This window comes from Cervus elaphus, chromosome 31 (genome assembly GCF_910594005.1).
Source record: "Cervus elaphus chromosome 31, mCerEla1.1, whole genome shotgun sequence".
Lineage (NCBI taxonomy): Eukaryota > Metazoa > Chordata > Mammalia > Artiodactyla > Cervidae > Cervus > Cervus elaphus.
In genome coordinates this window covers 25,593,970-25,616,474 of record NC_057845.1, presented here as the reverse complement: position 1 = coordinate 25,616,474, position 22,505 = coordinate 25,593,970, and the positions used below count along the sequence as shown (strand labels likewise).

At 33.6% G+C, this 22,505-nt stretch overlaps 1 protein-coding gene across 6 annotated transcripts in view; it reads right to left on the bottom strand.

Moving 5' to 3' along the window:
* ROBO2 (roundabout guidance receptor 2) overlaps nt 1-22,505 on the bottom strand; it is a 647,901-nt gene that overhangs the window by 128,796 nt on the left and 496,600 nt on the right. For all 6 annotated transcript variants that reach the window (XM_043893217.1, XM_043893216.1, XM_043893218.1 and 3 more), the window contains exons 6-7: nt 16,513-16,640; nt 11,760-11,771 (exon numbers count right to left, since the gene is read on the bottom strand). In XM_043893217.1, coding sequence (XP_043749152.1) covers nt 11,760-11,771; nt 16,513-16,640 — 140 coding nt within the window. The remainder of the gene's footprint in view (nt 1-11,759; nt 11,772-16,512; nt 16,641-22,505) is intronic.

The following is a 22,505-nucleotide window of genomic DNA, read 5'->3' as shown; positions in this document are numbered from 1 at the left end:
AAACTTACTGTAAAATGAGTAGCCAGCACCCTGGAGTGACAAAAGAAACATACAAAAAACACAGGTACTATGTAACAACCAATTCTAAAGTTCTCACAAAAAAATCAGTTAATAGGCTTAGCCCCACCAACAAGAAACAGCAAGAATTCATTTCATTAACATGAAATGTAGAACAGGACTTGAATATTTACTCAGTAATCAGAATAGGTTGGCTTCTAATTGATAAATGACTGTTCCTTCAACTTATTTAATTCTATTTAATTTTCACTATTTAACACTTCACTTGATTTCCAAAGAACTTCTGTTAATAATATTGGAAATGCATAATGTCATGAAAATATTTGATTTGAAACTTATTAACACATAATCCATTTCAGGGGAAGCAATGCATTTATAATGAAAAATATAATTTAGGGATATAGGATTTAAAATGATCATTTTTATAAACCCAATTTAATCACATTTTATTCATTTGTCACTCTTTTTAAGAAATATAAACTATTAAAGTGCTAAATTACCTACCTTTCCAATTAATCATTTTCTTACTAAGTCCACGGCAATAACCCCTCTAGATGAGTGATGTGGTTTCTTTTCACCAGTGACTTCCTTCTAACTAATATTAAAAATTCTTGTTCCATAAAACCAATATCTATACCTTTTTCAACAATAATTTAATAATCTACCTCTCTATATGTGATGTACATTATATACCTGCTTTTTTAATGTCAAACTGAAAAAGCAAAACTACTAGTTTACTGTTTCCATAAATATGGAAAATAAAATGGTAAAAAAAAATTGAATGACGCAAATCACAATCTTTAGATACTTTGTCTATTTAGATTTCATATGCTACTCTCCATCTATGAGAGGTCTCACATGTACAAACTGCATTCAGTCCTCGTATGTGAGTAAAAACCTGCTCCAATTATGCAGCTATACTCTTTATATTTTTTAACCACTGTTGTGGAATTTATTGATTATGAGAAGACTAATTTTTGTAGGTTCATATAATATTGAAAAATAAAGTAACTCATGGTCATTCAAAATCTGTTAACTAAAGCAGGCTGTGAAGCTAGTCAAACATGTTCTATAATGTAACTACAAAATAATGTAAGTGGCCTTCTAAATTGACTGCTTTAGTAACTGGGAAAGCAAGCCCAAAGAGCATCAAAGGTACTGAGTTTTGGTGGTAAGTGGGACTTGCAAATGAAAAGCACGTGTATGCTTTGTGATAGTGATTAAAACCATGCTCTTTAATTTATAGTCACAGATAATATGCTTCTTTTTGAAAATGAGCAATGTAAATATAGAAAATGAAATAATTCTACAACTATCTAGAAAAAATAGAATGCCTTTGCAAAGGATAAGTTCATTTGTTTCAAAATACCTTGCACATTTAAATCTCATCCGCAAGCATGTAAGAACAGAGTTAAAATAAACAGCTCCACCACACAGCTTCACTGGACCCTGATGCTGGGAAAGTTACAAGGCAGGAGGAGAAGGGGACGACAGAGGACAAGATGGTTGGACGGCATCACCAACTCAGTGGACATGAGTTTGAGCAAGCTCTGGAAGATGGGGAAGGACAGGGAAGCCTGTCTGGCATGCTGCAGTCCATGGGGTTGCAAAGAGTCAGACAGCACTGAGTGACTGAACACCAACTCCACAGACATTTTGTACCTAACCTTATTTATTTTTATTTTTTTTTACTGGAAGCCCCAAAGTAATAAATTTGTACTAGAAATAAATTCAGATGTTTGTTGGTACTTTAACTCATATAATAGCATTTAATTATTTTAAGCATTTACTGGTTTTATTTAGCATCAGGGTCTGAGGGTACTAAGATCTCTGTTCTCTGGAACTTACTGCCTACCAGAGGAAACTTACATGAAAATAATCAACGTGAGGAACATGATAAGTGCAATACAGGATGTCCCACCATTACAAAAGTAACTTGACTTAGTTCTGTCTCCGACAGTTGGGGAAAGCATTGAAACAGAAAGAGAGTAAGAGATATATATACTTTATATATATATATATTTTATATATATATACTTTATATATATATATATTTTATATATATATACTTTATATATATATATATATAAATACTTATATATACTTTAGGGTATGTGAAATTACTAAAATAGATTTGCACTTCAACTATAGGCAAGTACAGGAAATCATTACCTAGAGGAAATCATCCTAAAATCTAACATGTGATTTTAATGAACCCTTGAATTCTCTAAGTTATAAATGGAGAAAAATTTAAACAAATTCTGATTTTTGAAAATCACATTTTCCCATATCATTCTGTCCTTCATCAATAGTAGCTTTGCTTCTGTACTTTGCTTTCCCGACTAAAATACTGAGAATACAATAAAACAGTAAAATTTTGTTTTCTTTAAGAGACTGTTAATTTCCAAGGAAAATACCATTAATATTAAAACTAATGAATTATTAACTGCAACAATATTTACATTGTTCTTTTAAAAGATCTCATTTTCACCAGTGGAAGAAAAATAGTCAAAGGAGTGGTTAAAAAAAAAAATCCTCTCTAGATACTAACTACGAAAACTAGAGTCCCCCGTATTGCAAGTAGAAGAGGTTGTAAGTATGGAGGTGAGGAGGGAAAACTATAGCTTAAAAAAGGCTCTTCGTGTAAATGGTGAGACAAGACATCCATTTTCACTCACTTAACCTGTCAACTTGCCAGAACTGTCATGTCAGCACTCCAGCTAAACCACGAGGGCTGATCACATCCCATTATCTCATTTTTTAGAAAAAGATTTCTTGAAGATGCCAATCAGAAAAAAAAAAAAAGGCGGGGGGGACTTGAAACTAAGGAACAAATGTACTGATGCTGAAGTGCTGCTTAGTTAACGGAATTTTAATATGCAACTGCAATGTTTCTTAATAACATTAATTACACGGATAGTAAGGCACCATCCTAACTCATTAGTGCCTTCTTTTTTGTTGTATTTTATCTCCTACTAGCAGAATGGGGACTATATGATTGGCCTGTTACCATTAATGTTGCTTAATCTTTTTATAGCACTATTTAAAGCTGCTTGCATAAACATTTTCTAGGCAAGTATTACCTATGTGTGCATATGTGTGTATCAATTAACTGCACCAACACTGGCGTACCCCTACCATGTGTAAATGTTATGCTAGACCTAGAGGCAGCAGAAAGATAAACACAACAATGTATTTACTGACAAAGAGCTAGTAGTTTTATAGGGGAGATGAAAATAATATCCTCAATAAATCTAGGAAGCAATGTTTGTCATAAGAGATATTTAAAAAGGCATTCAGAGATATTTTAATTCAAAATTTAATTTAATTTAATTTGGTAGTTTATATATTTTTAATGAATCTAATTATGTAGTATTCCCTTGAGTGACATTTCATACATTTTAAAAAGTAGTGTAGTAATTCAAATGTCATGCATATAATATTTAGGTGTAATGTACATCAAGATATATATTTTACAATATATATAAATATATGTAAGGTGGTATCTTTCTGTCAATGAAATATTGTAATTTATGAAAGTGAAAATTTCTCTTAGAAGGTGTGATTAACACATTTCTTTCTGACAATAGCCAGTGAAGTCTCCTAATACTAATGTCATAATACTGTTTCTACTCCTCCCTGGGGGTGCAGATGATAGAGTCTACCTGCAATGCAGGAGACCTGGGTTTGATCCCTGGGTTGGGAAGATCCCTTGAAAGGAATGGCAAATCCCACTCCAGTAGTCTTGCCTGGAGAATTTCATAAACAGAGGAGCCTGGCAGGCTATAGTCCATGGGGTCACAAAGAGTCAAACAAGACTTTTACATTACTGTGATATTTGATATTTACAGTACTTTATTTTTAAGTAAACATGCTGTCTATTTCATTTTTATTTGAAAAGAGTCCAAAATTAATGAGTTTTTTATTATTTAGGTTAAAATTATAAGTTTTTAATATTTAGGTCAATATAATGAAATAAAGGCTTTTTGCTCTACCTTCCTCTATTGAATGCAACAAAATAAATGAATAATATGGAAAAACTACCATAACACCAAACCACAAATTATGAAGTCCTCTTGCCAATCACGGCTGAATCTGGAGGAAAATGAGGACAGGAAATGAACAATAACTAGACTCAATCCACAATCCTTTATTAATACCAATTTCACAATTAGTATCTGTCAACACTGCGAGAGTCCATTCCATCACCCCTTGATAGGGAAAAGGAGATTGGGATTTAAGAAGGAGACTTGGGAAATATGAGAGATGACTTCAAAGTTAACCAACTAAAATTCACAAGTCGGGAGAGAAGGTACTGAAGGAAAAAAAAGGCCCAGTCGATTATAGATAGGCAAAGTTTAAGGTGGCCCCCATGACCTTCACTTCTTGAAGTTACTCCCATGATTGTTACAAGACAAAAGGGACTTTGTAGATGTAATTAAGGTCACTAATCAGTCTACCTTAAGTTAGTTCTTAGGGACCTTAAGGATAATTTAGGGGTGTAACCCAATCACAAAAGACCTTTCAATCATGGAATTTTCTCCAGCTGATAGCAGACCAGGAAGTGAGAGGTAAGCCAAGCCCCTGAAGGATTCAAGGGATCACTGCTGACTTTGAAGGCTATGGTAACCATGTACAAAGGTTAGCAGGCAAACTGGGAGCAGCTTCTAGCTGGCAGCAAACGAGAAAATGGTGATGTTGATGCTACAAAGAACTTAATACTGCCAACAAACGCCATGAATTCTGAAGTGGATTCTTCTGGAGAGTCTCCAGAGAAGTGCTCAGCCTGATCAACATCTTGACTTGGCCTATGAGGTGCTAAGAAGAGGACTGAGTTGAGCCTGATTGGACTTTTGATCTACAAAACTGTGGCCTAAAAAATGGATGCTGCTTAAAGACAGAAATATAGATCAATGGGACAAAATAGAAAGCCCAGAGATAAATCTAGCACCTATGGACACTTTCTCTTTGATAAAGGAGGCAATAATATACAGAGGAGAAAAGACAATTTCTTTAACAAGTGGTGCTGGGAAAACTGGTCAACCATCTGTAAAGAATGAAACTAGACCACTTTATAACACCATACACAAAAATAAAATCAACATGGATTAAAGGTCTAAATGTAAGGTCAGAAAATATAAAACTTCTAGAGAAAAACATAAAACACTCTCTGACATAAATCACAACAGGATCCTCTATGACCCACCTCCCAGAATATTGGAAATAAAAGCAAAAATAAACAAATGGGACCTAATGAAACTTAAAAGCTTTTGCAAAACAAAGGAAACTATAAGCAAGTTGAAAAGACAGCCTTCAGAATGGGAAAAAATAATAGCAAACGAAACAACTGACAAAGAATTAATCTTCAAAAGTTACAAGAAGCTCATGCAGCTTAATACCAGAAAAATAAATGGCCCAATCAAAAAATGGGCCAAAGAACTAAACAGACATTTCTCCAAAGAAGACATACAGATGGCTAACAAACACATGAAAAGATGCTCAACATCACTCATTATCAGAGAAATGCAAATCAAAACCACAATGAGGTACCATCTCACACTGGTCAGAATGGCTGCCATCAAAATGTCTATAAACAATGCTGGAGAGGGTGTGGAGAAAAGGGAACCCTCTTACACTGTTGGTGGGAATGCAAACTAGTACAGCCACTATGGAGAACAGTGTGGAGATTCCTTAAAAAACTGGAAATAGAACTGCCATATGACCCAGCAATCCCACTGCTGGGCATACACACTGAGGAAACCAGATCTGAAAGAGACACGTGCACCCCAGTGTTCATCACAGCACTGTTTGTAATAGCCAGGACATGGAAGCAACCTAGATGCCCATCAGCAGATGAATGGATAAGGAAGCTGTGGTACATATACACCATGGAATATTACTCAGCTATAAAAAAAGAATACATTTGAGTCAGTTCTAAATGAGGTGGATGAAACTAGAGCCTATTATACAGGGTGAAGTGAGTCAGAAAGAAAAACACCAATACAGTATATTAATGCATATATATGGAATTGAGAAAGATGGTAACAACTACCCTATATGTGAGACAGCAAAAGAGACACAGATGTAAAGAACAGATGTTTGGACTCTGGGGGAGAAGGCGAGGGTGGGATGATCTGAGAGAATAGCACTGAAACATGTATATTACCATATGTGAAATAGATGACCAGTCCAAGTTTGATGCATGAAGCAGGGCACTCAAAGCTGTGAACTGGGACATCCTAGGGGGATGGGATGGGGAGGGAGGCGGGAGGGGTTCAGGACAAGGGAATTACATGTGCACCCATGGCTGATTCATGTCAGCGTATGGCAAAAACCACCACAGTATTGTCAGGTAATTAGCCTCAAATTAAAAGAAAGACATTTTTAAAAACGGGTGCTTTTTAAGTCCCTCAATTTGTGGGCACTTGTGACACAGCTGTGGAAAAACTAGTAGCCTAAAAAGCATCTTCATTACAAAGCAGGAAGTATGAAGGAAGATGAAGAGGGTTTTATATGGAATATAAAGTGGTCTGCTCTGTACTACTAAAATCACTAGCATACCAAGAAGAAAGTAACATGTTTTTTGCGAAAATATTCAAGATAAGAGTCTAAGTAGAGTTTACTGAATGACCCTGATACTTTTCACTTTCTCTTCTCCAAACATGCAAACTCTAGTTTTTAGTCATTAACTAGATGGCTAATCAAATAGGGACTAAAACAGGATCTATGCAAAACTAAATAAAATAAAACTATATATTAACTAATTACTTATTTAATGAATGACAAGAAAATAACATAATCATTAGTCAAAAGGAGATAAAACATCTATATCTTCCAAATATAACATAAGGGAACAGAGAAATACTTTACAATAGATAGCTGTTTATAGTCTAAATAGAACTATATACAACAGGGTCACTCTTAAAAAAAAGACACAAACAAAAATCCCAAAATAGAGGTTGAGGGGTTAAAAGACAAGTGGAGAAGAATGCTTTGTTCAAGCTTACCAAGGAAATTAACAAAAGTTAAAGGCACATAATTGAGAAATAGGAAAATGATAACTGCAACTGAAAAAGGAAGGTGATAAATAGTCATTAAGAAAACAAACAATATGAAAAATGATGTCAAAATTATTATAGAGAAGTTAACAAATATGGAATTGAGACAAAGGAAAGCCAATATAACCAATGTATTTGAGGCAAAGAACTGAGAAAGGAAAAATATTCAGAGATAAAACAGAAGAAATCATGTTGAAATAGAGTAAATTAAAACATGAATCTGCAGATTTAAGAGGTTGTGCTGTTCTAGGAACATTAGATACAGGTGATCAGGCTCAAGGTATAACACAGCAAAGTTATTGGAAGAAGGGAATATATTGATATTCATATTAGTATTTATAAAAGGGTATACCACTGAGGATAAAAATATTTTGCGAACCTTGAATTTCACTACAGAATTATTCAATACGAAGACAATTGAAAGTCTGAGAAAAAAAATATGACTCAATAAATTTATACCTACCCTTCAAATTAAAGGCATTGAACAGACACTGTCAAACACAAAAGATGCTTCCAAAAGAATCAAGTCAATGACTAACACCTGCCAAGCATAAGAAGTAACCAGGACTTGATTTTTCACTTTAAAAATTAGCATTAGCTAAAGATAATTTAAATGTTTCACATTATGGGAACACTGTTAGAATATACACAATTGAATGCATTTTTAACCTACTATTTAATCAAAACATATGGAGCCACGAAAAACGTGATACTTAATAAAAATTAAATGGGAGTCTGCATAAAGTAGCTAATTAGTGCCAGGTGCAGGAAACATTAAGGGCTCCTAGGAGAGAGATGATCACTTCAGGTCTTGGGGTAACAGCTTGTCCAAAGAAGGAAGGTTGCAGAGAATAAAAGTATAGGTTTCCTCCTAAGAGATGCTTAGGATGTCTTTTGCAGAAAAGCTGACCTTGACATGAGAGGGTTCCTATATAGTATCTATCTAGTTTCTGACTAAAAAAAGAAACTGGAATATTTCCATTATTAAGTTAAATTATATCCAGCACATTGTTTTCCAAATTTCAAGGTGGAGTGGAGGGTGGAGTTGTTGAAAACCAGTTGCATTATTTTTAAAGTAATTATTTTTAAAGTAATTATTTTTAAAGTTATATCTGCTTTACAGTATAATATTCTCTGAATGAATTTTTCCAGGCACTCACTTTTTATTGGACCTTTTAGTGACCTCAATAAAATGCTTCAGAGCATGTTATAGGAAAGAAAAAACTCCACTTCAACTTGAAATGGAACTTTCTAAAATGAGGTTATGTTAATTTTCGTGTTTAAACAAAGATTGAAAAAAATATGTCCCTATAGATTTCTGTTTAAACAGTGGCTGCATCTTCAAAATGATAATAATAAAAGATGGGAATTTTTCCAAAAACATTTACATGCCTCTATACTTACACACTCTTGTGTGGCCAATTACATTCTATAGAAAGAAACATACTTGTGAGTTACTACATTAGGAAATAATTGGAAGTTTCTATAATGTTGTTTATTGTCAATTTGTTTTTGATATGTTAAATGAGTTTCACCTGATATACTCAGCTTTCAGTTTCTGTACTGGAGGCAATCAGTATGTGGCAGATGGTACATAAGACACAAACCGAAGCAGGCCTCACCATCACATGCAAGGCAGCTGGTAGATTTGACAGTTCTTTTCCAAATTACTCATCATGTTTTGAGTTGCTGCTAGGAAAAAAAATGTGTTGCCCATCTCCAAAATAGATGTTCTTTTTTATTTTTAAGCTTGGGAAAGACTTCCAATAGAAGACAAGACAGATGGGCATAGGAAGCAAGATATTTATCCCTATTTAGAACCTTTTCTTCTGTTAGTTCCCTCATCATAAGTTTTCCAAACAAACAAATGAACATTTCAACATTCAGACTTAACCATGTCCTAGGATGTACTTTTGCTTCTCATGTAAAAAATGCCTTTGGGAGAGGAAAAAGTCAAAATCACAGAATGGGCTGGTGGATTTTTAATGATTAAAGTGGTATTTGTCAAGATTCTGAGGTAAAGATAACTAAGGAAGTTAGATTCCAGGACTCTTGGAGGTGTTGATGACAATGCAGGTGAGTAAGTGAAATCTGAGAACACTTTCTTCCATTGGCACTTATGTGATTGTTTGCTTTCAGTAAGATTTTTCACATTGAAGACCCTCAAACTCAAGGGTGTTTCTTATCCTCTCAAAAGTACAGGAAAGAAGGAGTTTATTCCCACTGTAAACTGCATAGAGTTTCCAATTTTTTGATTCAAATGCAGATTATAAGAGTTATCCAGTTTGGAAGCTTACAATGATTTCTAAAAGGGCTTTCCCCCACAGACTACCAAGCTTATCTGGTATGTAATATAATGATTGATTTCTGAATCTATAAGTATTCCAGAATCTGCATGTATTTCTAATTTTCTTTTAAAAGTTTTAGACAGGAACTACCCACCGAATTTTCTCTAAATCTTATACATTTGGTACATATTTCTTCACATAGTTTATACGAGCATTGAAAAATGGATTTTCCTCTGCTTTCTACTTCGTAGAATACTGCTTGTTACTGCTAAGAGTTTCAAAGTTAAAAAACATTTAGTCTACTAACAAATATTAATAATGTAGTTTTCTAGCATTTGAATATTTACTTGATTCAAATACTAGATTTTTACTGGATTTGTATCTTCTAACCTTACAATAAAAGTTGCCATATCTACAATTCCTGAATTAAAATTGATGTAAAAAATTGATGCAAAGAAAAAGCAAGCTAATTTCCTCATTACCAGTCTTCTTTGGTGATCCAATAAGAGCATATCAAACATTCAGTTTCCCAAATTAATAGTAGTTGTCAAATTTAAAGTATGGTTCTTCATATCTCTGAACATTGTCATGTCATTCAGGAAAGATTTATGAAGTGACAGACTTTCCCAGAATAAAGTACAATGTGTCAAGAAGCTATTCTTTAGTTCCTGTCCAATGGGAATTTAAGAAATCATTTCGAAAAAGAATAAAAACAGAAATAAATTTTGAATTGCCTGTAGGTAACAAATACATCTAATACCCTGCATACATCCTATTTTCTAATCAATGTATTTTTTATTCAAGAGTTTTTATATATTGAAAATTATTAACATATTGTTCTATGTTTTGGGAACTTGCAAAATAATAAAGATCAAGTGGTCATGGTTTATTGGCATAAATTTTTTATATACAAAGATCTATAATTTAATGTGATTTTTCCTGTTAATTTGCAAGGTTGTTATTTTATTCTTTCCCATTTACTTCTTAATTTTCAATGTCATACCATAAATATGTAAACTTATCATTAATATGAATTCTTACAAATGCAAAAACTATAATATATTCCTTAACCTTCTAAAAGCATCAATTTTAAATAGCATGATCAATTAAATAATGGTGTTTTAAGGAAAAAACACCTACAGTTTATGTTGAAATTGATGATAAGCCATAAGTTTATTCCAGAAATACTGAAATGTGAAATAATATGTCTCAGAAACTAGAAATGTGTTAACCAATGTTGACATACAAAACTTTTCACATATATGGTCAATGTTGAACTCAATTTATTCCTACATCAATTCTGATAAGTAAGGACTTTTGTTTCAACTTTATATAGGAAGTGACTGGGGATTAGGAATGTTGAATAACTGACAAAGGAAGAACTTCTTGGAAATAGCAAAACAGAAATTCAGATTAGGAAGCCAAAGTTCTCTTTAGTATTTGCTATCTATATAAGAAGACATTACAGAACAATAATGTCTGTGAATGTTTCAACCAATGGGGGAAAAAGGTTATGAGTCTGGATGACTATATACCAAATGCCAATAATGTCAAGCCAGTATATTAACGAAGCTTTTGAAGTTAGCTGAACCAGTTATATAGCTCTGTCAAATTGAAAAACCTATTAAAGTACCTCTTGGTACATTAAAGAAGCAATCCATTTAAGCATATATCTATTTATTTACTTTTAACACAATTCCCAAGATTTCTTTTATTCAAACACATTTCTTGAAAGGTTAAGCTAAACTTTAAAAGAAATGCAGAAAGTTTATTAAAAAATATTTTATCTTTGTTTAAAAATTACCACTTAACGCAAGCACAAGCTGTTAATTTCAGTTTTGCAAAGCCAAATGAAGAATGACATAGTCAAACAATTTTTCATGCCAAAGAACACAGATCATCACTCCCTTTTCTTCTAGGTGTAAGCATCAATTTACAATAACTTGAAGCATTCTACTAAAGTTTGTTTAAGTGGCATGCAGATAATAAGTGTGCAGCAGTAAAAAAAAACCCTTACAAAGCAGAGACTCCAAGCAGCTAAAAATATAAGTGCATAAAATGTATTTCATTTTAACGAATATCAAACATAAAGATTTGATTCACGCAAGAAAATTGAAGTGTAATTTTCTCAAGAAAAGTTAGCAGTATATAATATTCACCATTCACATATTCTTTTACATGAAAATTTTACCTATTAATTGCAAAGTAGTAAAAAGTAACTATGTGGTTTAGTAAAGTGATGAAAAAGTCAGAAGCAACTTTTCAGCAGACAGTCCCTCAAGTAATATTTTAACAGGGGTGAACAAATGTATTTCAATCTGTCATATCCTAATATGTATGAGCTATGAAGCATTGTACAAAGCCATGCGAAATGGATAGAAGGATGGCTACTTACCCACAGGGCGAGCTGTAGACATTACAATGGTGTGGTGAGAACATAAAAAAGAAATTAAAAAAAAAGAAAGAAAAGAAAATTATCAGAATGCATGATGTGTAATGTTACATTTAAGTATGGACAGTAGAGTGATTTCTAGTGTCATTATTCAAGTATGAACAGGATGTCCTAGCTTGATAAAAACTGAACATTATAAATAGAAGTCTAAGAAAACAATTACTTTGCATGCTGAGATTAACTCTAAGCAGTTTGACAGATACTATACATGAGGTCTTATCATCATCATCAGTTACTACAGTTATTATTTCAAAGATCTTTTTAAACAGCCTTGTGTTATCCCAAAGTTAAGAACCTGATAAATATAACTATTCAAGTCACAGACTAGCAAATGTCATGTCAGTAAAAGAAGGCCTCACTGTCTGATTTAAATAGCAATTGGATTTTAAGCATGGTTAGTCAGAACCATTACAGGGACTACAGAAAAAGCCCCTGACGCTGCTTTTCAGCCAGTAATAAGTTAAGATCACATCACTTTTCATCCGTGGACAGGGTGGATGAAAATATAACAAATAGGTTGGAACATCCTTAGAGATTTCAACTGAGTAGCTCTCTAACCACGGTTAAGCTCTTTTCTCTTTTTGGCAGAGGGCAGGAAACAATGACTGACAAATTGATTCTTGTTCACACTGAGAATGGCTTTCAAACTGCTGCTTCAACAAATTATTATTTTTTACTATTCCATAACTTTCAATCACTAAAATCAGTTGAAATAGGCTACCCCTTTTATAAATGCACGGAAATGGAAAGAGACACACATGGGCTTAATAATACTTTCTTTAAAAGAATATTGCCAAATCAATTTAGATAGTAAACCACTTTGTATAAAAGCAATAGACAAATATAAAACATATGGCCCCATTATTCAAAGGAAGAAGAAATCAATTTAGTAGCATTTGCACTTTTACGAAAACTTACATTTCAAAATAGAAATTTATTCAACAAACAAGTGCTTCACTCATATCCCAGTGGATAAAGCTCTAGTGCAAACACAATGTAACCCTAAAACTTATGAATAGTTTTGTCTTGATGTCTTCTTGGGCATGGTGAGACAGATACAGCCATTGAAACCATTTACAGACATTCATTCACTCACTCAACAAATACATCATAATTCTAGCTCTGTGGAATCTTTGAAATTGTACTGGAACTTCTTCTCTACAAGATTCATGATCTTAGACTATTATTCACAATTAAAAGGGGGAAGACCATTCAAAGAAGAATAAAGCAATTACAGCAACTGAATGGAAATTCAGCTTGGTGGAAGTTCAGCTTGGTGAAACTCTGGTGTGTCCTGGAGTCTTTAGGGGATTTACTACAGCAAGAAGAAGACAGTACGCTGAACTATACACAGTAATTTCTTTTTTTGGAGGGACACACAACAATAACAACTAAGAACACGACAACAGACTAACATAATAAAGTTGTGCCATATTCTAACAAATAAGAGTTCTCAGTTTTGCAAATGTGTAGTAGAAAAAGAACTTAGTTTCTCATTTTTTAATTTTATTTTTCAGGTGCCAATTTAAGCTGCATCTGAAACATCATGTTTCCTTTAGAAACAAAAAGGCATTTTGAGTCTAAAGAGAGAAAAGGAAAAAAAAATATGGTAAGAAACCATGTTTTAAAGAAAGAAAATACATTTCTGTTTTATTTAGTCTCGGGTAATTCCAAGAAAATTAGAACTTTATTGCTCCAGAAATAGTTTTTGAAATAGTTCTAGTTTTCCCAATGAAGTCTTGTTTAGGCATAGCCCATTTAAGCAATTAAAAAAATGGGAAAAACGTGTTTACAAATATGCAGTTTGTGTTCATTTATTTTGGAGCCACGTTAAAAAGTTCTATCAGATCATGAATTACTTGATAAGAATATAAATATAAGGAGGCTTAATGTTGTCTAGAAGTATTTCTTTCTAATTTTATGTTTGCCCAGTCAGCAAAGAGAACTACTTGCTATTAAGTTTAATTTAATCACCATATTTCCGAAGTGGAAAACAACTGAGTAAGTCTGTTTCAGATTTTGATTATAAAACTTTCTTTCTTTCTTTTTCTTTTCCAAAATTGGATAAAGTAAATATCATGATAAAATTTCAGCAGAAACACCACAATAAATCTTATTGTCTTTGTCATAAAGCAACATTTCATCCTGGGGGAAAAAAAAGAAAAAAAAAAAAAACCCCAGCAGGTGGATGTTTTCAAAATCAGCAAATTATACTAAACTGTGTCCTTGCATTAAATGGATGAAAATGGATGCGACCTCTTTGGTCAGTTGACCCTATTCTGATAAAACAATCCAGAGAAGGGTTGAACATTTCATTTACATGCATAGAAAAATAAGTGTAAAAAACTAAGCTGCAGATAATGTTTTTTTTTTTCCCTGTTAACCTCTTAGCATGAGAAATCCCAACCGCTTTTCCTAATGGTTTTTAAACAATTTTTACTCCACAGTCTATTATGGGGATTTTAATTTTTTAACCCTGTTTTTGACACATCAGTCAGATGAAAATAAATACCAAATAGATTAAACTCTCTAATGCATCTTTAGAACACACATCAGGGGAGAGATCATTAAGGTTTGCTGCTTTTAAAAAAACAAAGTCTTATGAAAAGAAACTCTTTCTATTTGTTTTGTACATTAGCTTCAAACATCCATTGAGGAGGAGCATGTTTTGCTAAATGAAATAGTAGACATGAAACTTTCAACAAATTATGAAAATAATTAGCTGGGGAAGTATCTTAAAGCAAACAGACCACTTCAAATCTCATTCATCCAAACATTCAAGTATAAAAGAAACCCTCTTGCTTCTATAAACAAACAACTCCTCACATTTCTCACCATTTGTTTAGTCAGCAAATATTTTTTGACTAGAACATTTCTTGGTTAGTTGTTTATTTTTTCCACTTACTTCAGAAAAAGTAAACAAACAAACTTTGGGGGAAATATGGTCAAGTGAATTGCTTTTGCAAAGTGCTGACTAGATAAAAGCAAAAGATATATATATATATATATATCATCACCTACCAGAAAATGTAGGTTAACCATAGTGAAAAGGCTTACAAAGGCTTTCAGATTTTGCTCATATATTATCAGCATATATATATATATTCAACTGGTGTATGACCATAGCTTTTTAAAGAAACAAAAATATTTTTAAGCAACTGGCTTGCCAATTTTGTTTAAATTTATTCTGGATCTAAGTCCAACCTAGAATGTCTGGATGGAGGAAAATGAATTAAGTGGAAGAGGAACAGAGTGACTGAGAAGTTTGGAAATGACCAATATTTTTCTAGGTATCCAGAATCATCTAGACATTCAGAATGTCTCCTAATAGTGACCTGGAGGAAGATAAGTTTTTTGTTTTTATTTTTTTTTTTAAATGATATGATGCCCAAATAATGTATGTTAGTTGCTCAGTCCTGCCTAACTCTCTGCAACCCCTGGCTCCTCTGCCCATGGAATTTTCCAGGCAAGAATACTGGAGTGGGTTACCATTTCCTCCTCCAGGGGATCTTCCCCACTTAGGGACTGAACCCGGGTCTCCTGCATTGCAGGTAGATTCTTTACCATCTGAGCCACAAGGAAAGCCCACATCATACATTCTGCAAAAATCATTTTTCTTACCAGATAGAAGACCAGTCTGAGAATCCCTCACATACTTCTTGCCAATCCAAATTCTTCCAAGCCTTTCACCTAATCTTATGTAAACTGCGAGTAAAACTGCACAAGGCTGAGGTCTGACTAGACAAAGTGAAGGACAACTGACAGACACGGATGTAAACTTGCAGTCAGACTTCTTTACTGAGAGTGATGGAAGGAGGAGGCATCAGCTGAGGGAGGAGAGGCTGAAAGACTGAGCAACGGATGCACTTGCCTGTCCCTGTAAGTCCCGTGAGTGTAAACAATGCCATTGGTGATATCTATTTGGCAAGTAAGTGTAGCTGTGGTACTTTGGGCTATATAATTTACTCCTGTGGATCAACACACACCACCAGGAAGACGCTTAATTCATTCTAGCTCACTGTGGTGTTAAGTAATGCTTTCTCTCCCTTATAAGCAATGGCAGGGAGTCTATAAATGGAAATGATTCCATGACTGAGAAAGTGCATGACACCCAGAAAGTGAAAGTTATTACAGGAGCAGCACTGACTATTTCAATTATTTAAGGCCAACGAACTTCACAAATCACTCTCTAAATCAGATTTCCTCAACGTGGGAGCTCCTCTGTATCCATTTTTCACCTTTGGAAGCAGTGTTAGTTTTCTTTCTTTTTTTTTTTCAGATTGCTTTTTGAATGCTGAAATAAAAAAGAATTTCAAAAAAATTGTCTCCTAGCATAAAGTGACAAGCTAGTAAACAGAAAACCGAGTATCTTTGAAACTAGTGACATTTAAAAGCTGTAATTAGATCAAAACAATGGAAACACAAAAGATTAGTGTAAATCTTTTCTATGTTTAAGATTTAATTGTAAACTGTTAGCTGTTATTTATTAAATAAAAATCACTTCAAATGCACATCCTTTCAAATCCAAATTTGAAAGTAATTTTATTTCAATTAAAAATTGAGAGGACACAAAATCCAGGCATTTTATGTACTAATAAAACAGTGCAAGCTATTATTTTGATTATGAGTTCACATACCAATTTAACTGAATATTAGTCTGCTCGTTCAATTATATTTCACACCTTAAGACTCTTACCTCGGACTGTGAGGGTAGCGGAAGCTTCTACTTTTCCAACCCGATTCTCAGCGATACACATATACGTGCCTTCATCTGTACTCACTGCCTTTTTAATTCTCAGTGTATAATCGTCTTTGATGTCATACCTGTGTAGAATATGGATTGGATTTATTCAATAACATTGGTTGCATTTAGACAACACAGTATTCACCGTCATTTCTCTCTTTTACACTGTATTTCACCTAAAATAAAACACACACACACACATTCAGTCATAAAGTATAACTACTTTAATTAAAGGTATTGCTAAAAAGATCAATAACTTCATATCTGATCTCTAGCTGTTTGATTATCAATTACCTATAATTTAGATATCTATACAACTCTGACTGCATCAAAACCATCAACAGCATTATTAATACTTTGGCTTTTTCTGATAGATCTTAGTATAATAATAGTGTATGTTTCAGTTTCTTGGTGAGTTATATTTTGTAAGTTATACTACCTTCAAATATATGATTTATTTTTAGGCACTGTGACTATAATAGAGCTGAAATATATTAAAGAATAAAATTCTCTTATTTGTTGGCAAACTGACTAAAGGGACTTTGGCTAAAATAATTAAGAAGGGGTAACCCTTTTTTAAATTAGCAACATTAACATTTAAAACATCAACAAGACTTCGAGTGATTTCTGGAAATGCACACCCTCAGCTCCTTAACAAACATTTATTTTCACACTTCTATTCTTTAACAAGTACACTGACATACTAGTTCAGAAAAAAATTCTAAAAATTTTAACATGAATTTTTAAGAGCTTGCATATGAATATGCTCTTGTTAGATTCAAAGAAATTATTCAAATAAAGAAGGTATCTTTACATTCTTTTCATATCTGCTTTTTCTTCTTGATTTTCACTGATGGTCTTCGCTCTTTCACACACACAATTTCGCAATAGCTTCTAGTTGATCACACTGACTGTCTTGCCCATACTCACCAGACTGTTACAGCTATACTTCCAATATATTTCTTTACTTGGTTCTAGCTGATCACAACTAACTGACTTTCTATTGCTTCAAGGACCAAGAAACATTTTAGGCTTTCAATGAAGACTGTTATAATTAGATTTCTTCTACTTCCAGCTTCAGCTAAAAGAATAAAACAGCTTATCATGATTTCAAGTTGAGGCATGGACCTAATGAAAGTTCTGTCTCTGAAAAGCAATGTTTATCAACCAACCATGACAACTAAACTCAACAATCCTTGCTCCTTCAGCCTCCATCTTCCAATTGTGGCGGTTCCTTTTCTGTCTGCATGTTTTGGGTTAAACTTCCACTGATTTACAATGTCATAAGTCATGAGGAAAGCCTTATTATCCATCACTCCTGTTTGAAGCTATCCATTACCGCACTAGAAAACTATGATTATTCTCTCCTCAAAACAAAACAAACAAAAACCCACCACCAACCCCCAGAAAGCAAGCGAACAAACAAGCAAAAAGATTGCTACACCAATCACTTTGCACTTGCTCACATTTTGTGTTGTCTATTTTGATAAAGGTGAGATCCTGTCTGCTTCACTCACTGCTACAGCCACAGTCCTAACAAAGAGCTTTTAACTTCCAAGAGCATAACCAAGTGGTTAAGAGAAGACTCTGGTTTTTCAGACTTTCTGATGATCTATCCAACTTCTTGCTCACTTTCTTCTACCCACATGGCCTTTTTCCCCTTGCTTAACATAACTACCCAATCATCACTGTCTCTTTGTACTTCTCATAATTTCAGGGAATGCCCTTCCCCTGCAGGGTTCATTGCTGATCATTCTTGACTTCAAGAGAGCCCAGATATTCATTCAAAGATGTCTTCCTGTCCAAACAATGGAAAGTAGTTCTCTGCTCATCAGTTACTTTCTAAAATTATTTTTAGTTGTTTCTATTCTTTGTTTTCATATTTTTGTTACATTTAGTACTTTTCATCTTCACAGAATATACCTCTATCAAGCTTTTGCTTACTTGCTTATTGTCTTCCTAGTTTTCAAGAGCACGTATGTATACACCATGGAATATTACTCAGCCATTAAAAAGAATTCATTTGAATCAGTTCTAATGAGATGGATGAAACTGGAGCCCATTATACAGAGTGAAGTAAGCCAGAAAGATAAAGATCATTACAGCATACCATACACATATATATGGAATTTAGAAAGATGGTAATGATAACCCTATATGCAAAACAGAAAAAGAGACACAGAAGTACAGAACAGACTTTTGGACTCTGTGGGAGAAGGTGAGGGTGGGATGTTCCGAGAGAACAGCATGTATATTACCTATAGTGAAACAGATCACCAGCCCAGGTGGGATGCATGAGACAAGTGCTCGGGCCTGGTGCACTGGGAAGACCCAGAGGGATCGGGTGGAGAGGGAGGTGGGAGGGGGGATCGGGATGGGGAATACATGTAACTCCATGGCTGATTCATGTCAATGTATGGCAAAACCCACTGCAATGTTGTGAAGTAATTAGCCTCCAACTAATAAAAATAAATGAAAAAATAAATAAATAAAAAAATAAAAGGAACCTTTGAGACACTCAAAAAAAAAAAAAAAGAGCATGTATGCTACATGAAAACAATAACTGGTTCTCTCTTGCTACAAACTATATACCCTGAACCCCAGCAAATAGCACCTGACATCTTGGATACGCTCAATGAATGCTTATTGAGTGTATCATGAACCATCCAAAAAATGCTTAAAATTCTTCAGTAGTTCTTTCATAGCATGGTTATTAGTAAACTAAACAGTAAATTAATATGAAATATAGAACTCTATTATATCAAGAAACAAAATAATGCTATTAGTTTTATATATCAGCAATTAGTTCTGAAGTGTATGTTAAATCAAACAAAATATTATAAATGTTAACACTCAGAAAACTTAATGCATAAATGCTACTATGGAGATAGAGTTAAAATAAAGGAGTCAGCAAATCCTGACCAGCAATCTAGACATTTGAGTTACATATTATTATTATAAATTTATGTATGTAAATTAGTAACATGAAAAACAAAGCTCTCTGCACTAAAATAAATGAAATAATTCTAGAAGACTATTTTTAAACAAATATGAGGACTACAGGAGAATCAAGTAAAATTTTGTGCTTTGTTCAATTCTTTTGAGTATATTAAAATTATTTCAGCAACTAGAGTGGTTTTAATTACATGTATTATTAAAGTAATGACAATAAAATGTATTTGCATGGTGTTCTTAAATATAATTTTTAATATATTTCATAACAATTTTGGTAGGTAAGGAATAAAGTTACCATATCCTATTTAGAAAATTAGACAATTTAGGCATATAAACTTCAACCAGAAATTATATAGTTTATTTTTACACTTTTATAAAATATGGCATAGTAGAACCTGGAATATAATGTTCAGCTTTACTCCCTACATATCAAGAAAGGAATTACAGACATAAAAATTGAAAAGGTGACATACATGGACTTGAACTCTTCATGTGTAAAAATAATAACTTCAAAAAGTACTATTTAAGTCTAGAAAACCATGAAGAATATTCATCTGTGAACACGGAAATGCTTAGAAAAATCCCCAAATATCAATATTAAAGAAGAATTCTTGAAGCTGAAATAAAATACCTTTAGGATAAGAGGGGGAACAGGATGTTTAATTATGAAAATATAAGAGAATACATGGATACTGGTTATTCCTAGAAACCAGCAGATTATAAATTCTGAGACACAGGGAAAAATTGAAAAGTTCTTGTGTCTAGTAAAATGTCCTCATTTTAAGATTATAAAAATAACACTTTGTTATTCAGAGTCTAGGAATTCATTGGTAGCAAAAGTTTAGACCATATTAAATACTAACTCTCCTGGCACATTCTTCATCAACTATATTACAGTGGTTACAACTTTCAACGAAGAGAAAGTATAAAGATTCATTTTTTAAAAAGTTTTGATAAATGATTCTATGGGGGAAATTAAAAGGATATACTACCCAAATGGCAGCTGCTCCCACAAAATTGAGTTGTTACTAGAATTTCAAGCCTCATGGTATGAGTACAGAAATTTACACTAGATACTGTAAAATCCTGATTGCAGTGTGCTCATTTGTGGACTGAAATCTGTATGAAAGCAAGTTGTGTGTGTGTGTGTCTGTGTGTGTGTATGTGTGTTTTGGTTCACTAATGTTTTAAAATTATTGAAATAACTGATATTTAAAAATTTGACACTTTTACATAGAAATTTGGATTTCAAGGTCTGTCTTCCTCCAAAGTACACACTTTTTCATCTCTATAAAAGTGCCTACGGGGATCTAATTCAACTGGAGCCAGCGCTGCTCCTTCCAACATGACTGAACCACTGTGCCAGCCTGAAGCCTGAGCCCTGACAATACCCACAACCCAGAGACTGAAGCATGTCACGGTACCTTTGCCAATGTCCACAGTAAGATGCATCTCAGGGCAGAGAAATATAAACGTATAATCGTGATCAAATCAGCTCTTACCTCCAAAAATTTAAGGTATATGAGGGTTGGTTTTAAAGAAATTATGTATAAGTAGCTTCAAAACCCAGAAAGAAGTAAACATTCGGCTCATTGCTACTTTCACATTTAGGCAATCTGAGGCAAAATATGATAAAGTTCCTTTCCCAAGGCCACACACGTGGAGACAATTATAGTCGGGGGAAAATTGTCATGAGTATCTACTACCAGTCTCTGCTTTCTCTAACAGGTCACAATGTCTCTGAGACAATAATTTGCCTCCTAAAAGTACATGTTTCACAAGCAATTAGATGTCAAATATTTCCACAGGTCCAATAACGGTAACCTTATTTCTTTTATTTCTTTCTGGTAATAGTAATCTCATTGATGCTTTACACTATTTGATTGGATAACTGGGGAAATATTAACTTTCCCCTAGAGAGCAAATATTACTAACATAAATGATTATAAATAACAGATCCTTATATTTAAAGAGAACTTTACAGTTTACAGCTGAATTCATATAAGATTTCACAACAATAAATGACTTAGAGAAAATGCCTATTTCCAGACACCATTTTATAAAAGAAGATACTGAGACTGTGGTCTCGAGTTATAAATAGATTGAAATCAATGTCCTGTGCATCAGTGTTCATCCATTTTTCTAACATAGAGCAACACCTTTTTCATTTGATGCGTGTGTTTATGGCTCTGTGTGCATGGGCTTTGGGCAGGTGTGTATTTCTGCATCAGACTCTGTGTTCAGAGTCACAAAAACTCCAGAAAGTAACTTTTATCAATATTTTTTTCTCAGCATTACTCTAAAACCAACTGTAATCATAGGAGGTTCACGAATGCGTTTCCCAAAATATATACACTTTAAAATTACTGTTTTATTAAACAATCTAATGTAGCTAAAATTTTCTGATTTGCTCTTAGCCTTCTTTACATTGCTGTTGTTTTGTTGCTAAGTCATATCTGACTCTTTTGCAATCCCATCGCCTGTAGCCCGCTAGGCTCCTCTGTCCATGGGTTTCCCAGGCAAGATTGGAGGAGTAGGTTGCCATTTCCTTCTCCAGAGCTTCTTCCCGACCCAAGGATCAAACCCGTGTCTCCTCCATCTCCTGCATGGGAATTTTTTTTTTTTTTTTTTTAACCACAGAGCTACCTGGGAAGCCCCTTCTTTACATAGTGGAGAATAAATTTGTAGTAACCAGAGCATATTTTGGTATAAAAGAGCTAGTTTTCAGATATGATCAACACGTAGGAGGTATTTTCTGACTTTAATTAAAAATAAGAAAAAAAGAAACATGAAAAAAAACTTTACTGGTGAGGAAATCCTAACAGAAACAGGGTGATTCTGATTGTGAAATATGCCAGTCTCAGACCTGTATAAATGTAGTCATTGTTGCCACTTTTGATTAATGACAGTGGTACAATCACGTGCTGACAGTCCCCAATATAAAGATATCTTTTTTTTTTTCTGATATGAAACACTGCTGAAAAATGTAA